The 10,590-nt window shown below is 38.1% G+C and overlaps 1 protein-coding gene across 3 annotated transcripts in view; it reads right to left on the bottom strand.

Moving 5' to 3' along the window:
* Window positions 1-1,484: 1,484 nt before the first annotated feature.
* Window positions 1,485-10,590, bottom strand: part of ACSS1 (acyl-CoA synthetase short chain family member 1) — a 32,204-nt gene continuing 23,098 nt past the window's right edge. For all 3 annotated transcript variants that reach the window (XM_081000983.1, XM_081000985.1, XM_081000984.1), the window contains 6 exons: window positions 7,029-7,141; window positions 6,538-6,664; window positions 5,936-6,063; window positions 5,261-5,324; window positions 4,149-4,267; window positions 1,485-2,853 (listed from right to left, as the gene is read on the bottom strand). In XM_081000983.1, the coding sequence (XP_080857109.1) occupies window positions 2,677-2,853; window positions 4,149-4,267; window positions 5,261-5,324; window positions 5,936-6,063; window positions 6,538-6,664; window positions 7,029-7,141 (728 nt within the window). In that variant the 3' untranslated portion in view covers window positions 1,485-2,676. The remainder of the gene's footprint in view (window positions 2,854-4,148; window positions 4,268-5,260; window positions 5,325-5,935; window positions 6,064-6,537; window positions 6,665-7,028; window positions 7,142-10,590) is intronic.

The following is a 10,590-nucleotide window of genomic DNA, read 5'->3' as shown; positions in this document are numbered from 1 at the left end:
TCATGGTTTCTGATAGGCTGGAACACGTGCTTGAGTTTTGATCATGACTTTTGCTTATCTGGATGGAGGCTGGTGAAGAGTGTGTTTAGAACCCAGCCTACTGTACCAAAGGTAAGATTTCATTCACACTTTTGACTCTGGACCCACCCACTATTGGCATGCGGTTGTTGACCAGAAGGCTGCTCATCCCTGACAGAAAGCATTTTGATATTCTAGCACACCTGGGCATCCTAGAAAGGTTTCCAGAGACCAGCACCATCACTAACACCTGACCTGGGCTTCCAACTGCAGGGCCTATTAGTGACTAGTTACTGATTCCCATAATTCCCAGGAGCAACATTACGGCTGGACGCTCCAGGGCATTATGAAAAATTACTAATATGCTAGCTTTCAGTCACCCTCAGATTGCTGCGGCTACTACCAGCACTTTATATGTCTGAGGGGATCCATATACAAGGGACAGCCCACCAGCAAACTTTGTGTACCAGGAGATCCCTTAAACCAGTTGACCAGACTTTTTCAGCATTTCTTGGATAAACTTTTATCCTTAGCCTTATTAACTGTAATTGTTTTTAATTAGAATAGCACAATTTGGTTTTAAAACTGATAAACCGATTTGAATTTTTAAAATGATATTCAAATTTATTAATTGCATTTTTAATTAAATAATGCAAAATAGGTTTCAATTTCACGCAGAAGCTGCTGTTTTAATACAGAATATTTGTATGTAAAGCATATATTCCACAAAAATAGAGAGACTATCATTCATCTTGTTCTGTGGTGGGAGTGCTGGCTGCCCTTATCATTTCCCAAGTTTTGAGGGAGTGAAGCCATATTCAGGTGTTTGAGGAACATATGAGGGGACTATATAGACCTTCTGTAGGAAAATGTACATTAGACTGCCACAGTGGATATTTTTATAGATTACGAGCAGACTAGAAATCAGCAAAGATTTGTTTAATCAAGGGAGATTCCAATTCCCTTAAGATATGCTGCCTAGTGGCCATTAGATGGCACCAATTTTCTGTGTTGGTAGGATAAACTACTAGAAGTGAGCCTTCCAACGGTTACTTTTGGCTCCAAAATGCAACATTGTATAATTTATGCTACCTAATAAAAGGCAGAGATCGGAAAGAAGATTGCCTTGCATGCTTAAAAGCAAATGAAAAGAAGTCTCTTCCTGTTTTGAGGTTTTGGCCAAGAATTCTTCCAGTTCAAAAGCTGCAACCAAGCTAAAAAGCTCTTTGCTAAGACATACAGATCTGTATCCTAAATACTTCAACCACCTCATAAATGTTCCTGCCCTTTGGAATATAGGCAAAGTCCAATTAATATACTAACTCAGGTATTTTAATATATGTATTACTTAGCTGCAGCCCTTTGAATCCTAATATGGTTTTGATATTATATGCCTTTTTATAAACCTTGCATAAAGTATCAACAATAACTGGCTATAAAAACTATAGCAGATTTTTTCACATACAGACTGTTAACAAGGATCTTTCATGAAGATTTTCAGAAATATGCTATTTCCATTTTCTGTTTGTTAAAAGCAACACGGTTTGCAGGGCCGAAACTAGGCTTTCTGTCACTCGGGTCAAAGACCCATTTTGGCACCCTACACCCCCCCATGTGTGTTTGCGTACATACATACAAAGACACAAACCTCAACACATTTATTTGTAAAGGACATAAAAAGTAGGCAATATATTATTTGAATACAAAGGAATCCTAAGAGGTGTTATGACTGTATAATGAGCATCCCTTCCAGTAAAAGCAAATTGTGTCAAAAATAGAACTTCCATGTTCAGCAAGTGTCTATCCGAGGTCAGGATTTTTTGAATTGGATTTATTTGGTCACAGGATCAATAAAATACTGCATTTCCATAATATCAGCCAAGACCCTCTGGTTTCCTTTTAATATGTCCCCCCCCCCCCCCGAGGCTTTTTGTCTCCCACTCTTCTTCTTGGTTCTGTGCAAACCCTTTCAATGAGTTCAGACGTGTAAATTTACTCCCAGATAAGCTTCAACAGGATTCCTTTCAATTTTATTTTTGTTTGATTACTAATTTTAGGAAATGATAGTTTTGTAGTCATTTTAAGTTCCATGTAAGGTGAAGAAATGCTTTTTTTTTCTCTACACATTTTTCATCAAGCCATATATTATATATCCTTATTAAAATTTTATCTTTCAGTTATTCCTAATTAAAATTTGCTTTCACAAAATATGAAAAATAATTTATTCTACTTAAATGAATAATGTCCCTCTGCTTTTAATGAATGCAGTATCCAGAAAGATATCATGGGTTACTCAGAAGAGAGCATTTTCCCCAAGAGTAAGTTCAAAGAGTGATTAATATTTCCAAGGCACTGGTTTTAAGGTTGAATTAATGCTTTCTGTTTAGAGTTCCCACTCTGTGTGGTTTTAATAAAGTATTTTAAAAAGATAGGCAGGATATCCAAAATATCAGGATCTAACCTACATGCTGCATAGTTTCAAACAAAGGCAAAGTGCAGTGAAATACACACGAAGGGTATTGTAATATACGTATTTTTCAGAAGGAGAATCTTCTGAGCCTCACATGATTAAGCAGAATTCCATGAAAACTTGTGCGTATTTTATGGTTCCTTTCGTTTCTCGGCGTTTCTAATGGAACATATCCCCACAGCTTCTCATTACAAAGTAGGATGCTTAATTTTGTACTTCGCATATGCATCAAGTATTTCTTCAATGACACTGGAGTCATCCAGTGTGGTGATATCTCCCATATCGCTTACATTGCCTGTCACTATTTTCCGTAGCAACCTTCTCATTATTTTCCCTGAGCGAGTTTTAGGAAGGCGCTTCACTACCTGTTTGAGAAGGGGAAGAATTGTGTTATTGTGAAAGTGAACCACTATGGCAATAATATGTTAAATTAAGCCAGACACATACAGCCTTCAGCCTCTGGCCTGGTTCCCCCATTACAAGAACTGCAAATGGAAAAAGTTTAAGTGTTCTTTTGCAATTTGGAACAAACTGTGGTTTCCTACCATGTCCAAAAATGGCAAAACTGGTTTGCTCAAGAAAGTTACTTGGAAGACACCACAATCTGAAACTGTGGTTTGATCCAAGTATGTTTTAAGTATGGCTTGAAGATGCAACAGCTTTCCTGAATTTGGACATAACAAGAAACCAAGCAGCAAAAGGAAACTTTAAACTTCCTACCCTTGCATGCATAGAAGAAAGGAATGGGTCTGCTTAAGCCCAAGCCTGACGGCACATTCTTATAATAGGTTTTATTGTTGTTTAGTCGTTCAGTCGTGTCCAACTCTTCGTGACCCCATGGACCAGAGCACCTATAATAGGTTACCCTTTGCATCTTGACAGTGCCATTGTTTTGTGCCTATGTGATCTTTTAGCCATGTCCATGAAGTGGTAAATGTAAACATATGCCAAAAGACACCTCTGATACTACCTTTAAAAGAAAAGTGGTATATGTACAGAGGACAAAGAATAACGGTGGCACAAGTCAAGTAGGAGGAACTTAGGCTTCGAAAAACAACAACAGTCTAGTAATATGAAGCCAGGGTTTCGTACAAGGCTTAGTAATGTCATTTTATAAAAGGACTCTAAGGGAATTAATCATGAAGTAAGTTTTGTGTACAGCAGTAGCACTATAACAGAGGACAGTATATTTTGGAAGTAAAAGAAAGTCACCCCCTAGTTCAAGGGTCATCAGGCTAATGCAGTGCTTGCTAAATCAAGAAAAACCTGTCTGGCCATTACTAAACAAAGGCAACTGCATTCAAAGAAACATGACTGGAGTTATTCCTCTTAAAATTATGGATTCCCAAAATGAAAAAAGCCTATGAAAAATGTAGATCAATTGTACTGCCCAAGCACTTCTAGTCAATAATGGACAACCTGCCCCCACAAACAGCTGTCCCCATTTCACCATTAAAGAAGGAAGTGGGAAACAAGTGAGTACTGCTAAGTCCCTTTAACCAAACAAGGGGCAGGTACAAACTAGTCTGAGAGGAGTCTGGGAGATACTTGTTCCTCCTCTAGAAATTGTCCCCAGTGCCATAAGGAAGGTTAGTAGATGCATGTTGACCCCCTGTAGCCTGATATTATTAAAGACAAATTCTGATCCTGAAGAACTTACCAGAACATGATCAGGCACAGCATACTTGGCTATCTTGGAGGCAACTATTTCCCTTAGCTCTTTGGTAACCGTTTCTGGATGTGCTTTCTCATCTTTTAGAACTATGAAAGCAAATGCAGCTGGAAGAAAGGACCACAGTTCATTTACTATACATTAAACTACTCTCGACTCTTCCTTTTCACTACATAAGACATGTAGAATAGCCCATTACTCAGTGCAATGAAGCGTGAAAGTCTTGCCTAAAGCAATGGCTGTAAGGATATTCTTTTCTAGTTGAGTTAAGAAATTATGCTAAAATTCCTGTTCTGATCAATGTAGTTTTTCTTCATTGTTTAAAAATGTTTAAAATTCAAGTACCATTCTTAGATACAGTTGTGAAAATATTATTGCAGTGCAGACTTACACATGTCTACTTAAAGGGGAGTCATATGAGTTAAATGGGATTTAATCCCAAGTAAGTGTGTATAGCATTGCAGCCTTAAAGACCAAAAGCTTTAATGCCAAATCATGCCACATTTTGAGTAATGAATCCTCAAAATACTAAGGTGTTCAAAGTTCTTCTAGAATCATAGAACTAGGGAGTTGGAAGGGACCACAAGGGTTGTCTAGTCCAACCCCCTGCAAAGCAGGAATCTTTTGCCCAAAGTGGGCTCAAACCCATGACCCTGATATTAAGTGTCTCATGTTCTACATCGTGACGGGTAGGTAAGAAATCTTATAAATGCCTGATTATTCTACATGTGCTTCCTTATGTACAGAAAGAGAATCAAATATCAGAAATCAAAAGCACTACTCCTTGTGCGAGAATTCTTGGATCAAGGTACCATGAATTTAGTTTATAAGCTGACCCTGTTAAACTTCATATACAAATCCTGTTGCTAAATGTTTTAAGCAAAAGCATTTCAATTCAATGAAATACTATTAATCCGGCAGTATGTTTTAAAATTCTGATTCTGCACATCTGAACAAACTGGTAACAGGAGCACCTGAAATAGAATCTATTCTTTTTTTCTATTAAACCATACCTTTCCTTATCTGAACCTATAAAAAGCAATCATTAAACATGAAATTAAGTATTTGAATAATATCTTCAAAACATTTCATTTGCTTACCTTCCCCTTTGATATCATGCGGATAACTAATCACTGCTGTTTCAGGTACTGCAGGATGTTCATCCTTTAAAAAGACAAATAAAAAAAAATAAAGTTATGCTTCATACCTTCGTTTTACAAGCTGCATGAATAGATTCATATATACATGTATGCATGTCACTTGGGCCTAGTTCTTCAAACTGCCCCCAGCAGTTTCTGTAAGGGAGCGTTACTCCATGGAAAAAAGAAAAGAGATTCCTACACACACAAATCTGGCAGATCAGTGAGAAGGTTAGGCTAGAACACCACTTCACAATATACTGTTTTGTATATACAAGTGTATTTTCTTATATGTAGTCTGATGTGGTATTCCTGAGTTTACCCTCAAATCCATTTGAAAAGACTAGGCCTTGATCTCTCATCAGCCACTGACTCTTCACCAAATGTGTGAACCGTTTCCTTCTTAATAATTGTGTTTATGGTGATATCAGGTGGTAGACTGTCTGTGGTAACTAATCTGTAACCACATAAGCAAGTTATCTCTTAATGCCACAATGAAGATGTCAATGAATATCAATAGGTGAGCAAGCCCTAAAATGAAAATCTTGTGGATTAGTGTGATTCCCCGATGGTCAATTATGTTCCCACTGACTTAACTTAATTAGGGCCAACACTTTTCATTGCCCTAGTAATTACCATAGCATCTTCAATCTCTGCAGTTCCAAGTCTGTGCCCACTGATGTTGAGGACATCATCCATTCGCCCCGTTATCTGGTAATAGCCTTCTTTAGTTCTATAAGCACCATCACCTGTAAAATAATAACCTGTAACAACAAACAAGCAGTGTCAGTTAATGCCTTTGATGGCAGCACTAAAATTCAACATCAGAATGGGCACTGTCCATTAGTCCTTATAGAATAATTTGTATGTGTGAACATGATTCATAACCACTCACTGGTATTATTTTTTTAAAAAAATGGGAGGAAATGACCCATGTCATAGGTGACATTTTAGAAGTATGTACATAAAATAATGTATAAACAACACCAATTAGTAAATATGTTTCAGAACTTTTCATTTTTATCACTGTTGGCTTTACATATATACACACATATGCTTAACTGGCTGGGATAATACAAGGTGCAATATCCAGCTTGTACAGAAATTGCTGGTACAAAATTGATTTTTCTTTCTTTTTTGAAGTGTCACATATGCTATACAGTACTGTCAAAAGAAAAGAGTCTGCAGCTTATGCAAAAATTATGGTGCACTACTTGCACCAGTGTTTCCACTCTCACCTGGGTAAGCTTTGAAATAAGCTTCTACAAATCTCTGGTGGTCTCCATAGATGGTCCTTGCTATACCTGGCCAAGGCTGTGCTATGCAGAGAGCTCCAGAGACATCATTGCCTTCTACAACATTCCCCTGAGAGTCCAAAAAAAAGAAGCAACTGTCAATATAACAATTACTGTAAACAGAGATGTTGCAAAAGCTGAACTATATTGCCTAACTGTATGTTTCATTAATATTTACAATTTAGGACATCACCAGCAAGTGAACCACAACCTTCTATCAAAGTCCTAGACTAGAGAGCATTGATACAGTCAGCAATTTCCCTAACAAAAGTAAAGTCCTATCTAGATAGCAGTTCTGACCAGAAAGAAAATAATAAATGAGATAGGTAGGTAGGTAGATATGAGACAATGATTTGGGAGTTTAGGAACAATACATATACCAAAAAGGCACTATGTCTTTGAATGTTCTTTGGTCATATTTTAATAAATCTCACCCCTTCATCCATCAGAACTGGGGTAATCCCATAGAAAGGCCGCATTGCTATGGCAGGAATGATCTCAGCTCCTTTTTCTGAAGGCCGAGGAGCGATGCAAATGCCACCAGTTTCTGGAAGAAAAATGGTGGAAAGCAATTGAAATCTATTCATCCTCTGCTCTTCTGTAGGCTACGGTACAATGTAGCCCCAATAAAAACAATAGCAGGTTTATTATTCATTGCAATGGGAAGTGGATTGAATCCTTTAAAAATACGTAGAACAACCTTGCAAACAGTTCCAATATATAACAAATAATTCCAATCCACACCATCCATGCCTTGCAGGGAGCCTTTTCATCTGAGAGGCAGAATATCTGAAGGTATAAGATTTGACTGCCACCCCAGTCTCAAACCTCTGAAGGCAAACTCACACACATAAATATAAGCATTATTATATAGTGGGGCCTTACTTGCTTCTTTTCAATTTTCCAAATTTCCAGTTAGTGAAATCCCCATCAATAAAATGATCTGTGTTTATTTTAGCGGGGGGGGGGGGACTCTCCCATTCAGGCAGGCAGACGGGAGAGAGAACACTGGAAGGTAAGAAATAGAGCATTTCTAGATGCAACCCATCTGTCAGTGACAGTACAGAGGCTTCTAATCTAGTCTTCTCAGGCTGCCAGGAGAAACAAGCAATAATTGGTAGGGTGGCTCATGTAAAGGCATTACAAGAATGAACCCAAACTTCATTTTGTACTGCAAGTTGGTGGATTCCAACTAGACTAGACTTTGATGATGATGATAATGAGCAAGTATGAGTAAGGGCTCCTGAGAGGTTAACAAAAGCCCATGGATAGGCAATGGATCTATTTATGACATATATATATATTGTGCTTTTCTCCTATGATAAAACTCCAGGCAGCATACATGGGGCTCCCAGGCACTGACCAGAACTTTAGCTTCAACTAAACTGCTGTGCCATGTGTCTTCAGACCATGCTTTGTACATAGATGCCATCTCCCACAGGATACCCATCAATCTGGACTCCCAAGGGTGGGTATACTACACCAGAAGTCCAGCATTGTCAAGAGCCACAGAAATGATTATTCTCCCGGACATAAAATTTTCCTTGGCAAGCTCCTTTTTAACAAACTCAATTTTGTCTCTGTCCCTAGCCACACAATGGTTAAGAGCAAGGATGGACACCTGCAGATCCAGGTTAAAATTTAGATTTCTAGCCTACATTATATGGACTGCCAAACCATCCACAATGGAAAAAGATGGATGCTGCTGGGTGGGGGAGACAACCACATCTTAAAGGAGGGGCAAGTAACTATAGATTCCCATATGTTCTTGGACTACAGTTCCTATCATCCCTGACAACTGGCTATGCTGGTGCCAATGGGACTCTAGTTACTTCATGAAGCCACACTAAAGCATCTATAGTGGCATCTTTGGGGACAAGTTCTTAACATGTTGCAGTGACTGGTATAGGGAAGGTATCAGTTCCTGTGCAAAAATACAGGGACGCGGCTTGTTTTATTTCTCTCCCCAACATGAAGCTGCCAAGAAAATTGTATTCAACCCAATTTCATACACTTAGCAAGTAATTTCAACAGCAGTGATAGAAGTGCAAGGATATTAAGGAATGTGCTTCCTTGTGCTGTTTTCACAGCACTTCAAATGGTTTGCTTGAAAAGCGGTTTATGAGACTAAAATACTATTATTATATAGGATTAGATTCTCCCACCCATTATGGGCATTCTGCGATTATTTTCAATTCAGGACTGAGCCTCTTAATCATTCTTTCCTCATTTCTCTCAGGATAAATGTTAAATCAGATCAGAGATTTCAACCTTAATCAGATCTTTTATAGCCTAACACTACCAGATACACAAAAAGAAGCAAAAGTAATAAAACCACCGGAATATTAGGCCCTACAAATAAAGAAAGCCATATCCAACAGTTGTATTCAATTCCTTTGATAACTGTGATTTATTGCAAATGAAGAGCTACTGGTAAATGTGTAATTTTTGCTATTCATATCTAGGGATTTTGTCTCCTGATTGCCCTGTGAAGGTTGGAAAAGGAGAGGGTAGGGCTGTCCTAGTTGGCACAAAACAGCAATCCTTCATCTCCCTACCCCACCCCCTATTTATGGAGATCAGGGCTCAAACATGGCTTATATGCTAACAGGGAAATTATTTGGGATGTCTCAAAGGTAATGGATGTTTGCCCTAATTACAAATCATTGCAAAATACATTAAAGCTATTGTTACTATTTATCGTGCATATAGCACTTTTAAGGCATTAGTCCCTTTAGCCTGTTTGTCCGCTTAACTGGGGAAACAGAACACTCTACTCCTTTTATAAGAAAGGAAACAGAAATAAACTCACATGTAAAATAATCACAAGCACATCAACACTCAACAGGGAAAGGGTATGAAGTCTATAGTACTGACTTCCAAGACTTAAGTTTCAACTTGAGAATTGTTCCCATACAGTTATCATTATTTTCTCTCAAACTTAAGTGCTGCATTGGTAAGCATCTTAAACAACAGTTAATGGTTCTTGCTTTAGTTTTTTTAAAATTGGATTTGGGTACTAGGTGCTATTGGTTTGTTGGTTATCTTAAAAAGGTGCTTCAAAGAAAATTATATTGCAATGCTTCTCAATGACTACATTTTATTGTGTTAATGTAATTATTTTAGAACCGCTCTGGGATCTTGATGGATGAAGATCAGTTTAGAAATTGGCAGAATAGTAAAACTAGAAAAAGAACTGCGCAAGAGACATAGTGAATAGGGAAAAGGTTGAGCACCCCTTACCCAAGCCCATTGCTTCTCAACTAAAAACAGCAACAACTTTCTGAAGCTAGTGTCAGGCCTAAGGAACATGTATGTATGCGGCATGTGTAGTTAAACCCTAAGTTTCACATTCACCTAAAAAAAAACAACCCATAGACAATCCACTAAATTCTTAGCCACCTATCTGAAAAGGGAGATAATAATTCCTACTTTACAGGCTATTAAGATTAATAATACAATGTACACAAAATGCTTTGAATACTTGAAATTTGCTAGATTCATTAACCACAGTAGTATCTGAATATTCAAGCTGCATTTAGCACCAAGCCATATTCCATGCATCCTTTTGGCATCGTGACAAGCTTTTGTTTAGAATAATATATAACCTCAAAGGTCTTGTCAAAGCACCTTACAAAAAACTCTCAGAATAAAAATCAGATCCTAATATGGTGTCAGAAATGGTGAAAGGATTATGACTGTTTTTGCCCACATCCTTGGTCCTCCTTGGTGTCGGTTTTTGGCTTCTGTCGGCTAGACTGCAGAGCCTGTTCAGGGCTTCTGAGGCAAGGGAGTGGAGCTGAGCAGCTGGATCTTGCTCAGCCCACAATGCAGGCAAGTCTGCATTGTTTAATGTTCTGGAGTTTGCTGTTCCATGCTTAGGTTATTTCTGTGCTAACCTTGAATTAAATGCTGGTATTATTATGAGGCTTGGGACTAGATTACCTGAAGGGCAACCTGTTCCCACACAAGCCTGCTCAGCTGCTAAACTCTTAC

This window comes from Podarcis pityusensis (assembly GCF_964106645.2).
Source record: "Podarcis pityusensis genome assembly, chromosome: 3".
Taxonomy (NCBI): Eukaryota; Metazoa; Chordata; class Lepidosauria; order Squamata; family Lacertidae; genus Podarcis; species Podarcis pityusensis.
The sequence above is the reverse complement of the archived record's forward strand: the minus strand, read 5'-3'. Positions and strand labels throughout refer to the sequence as shown.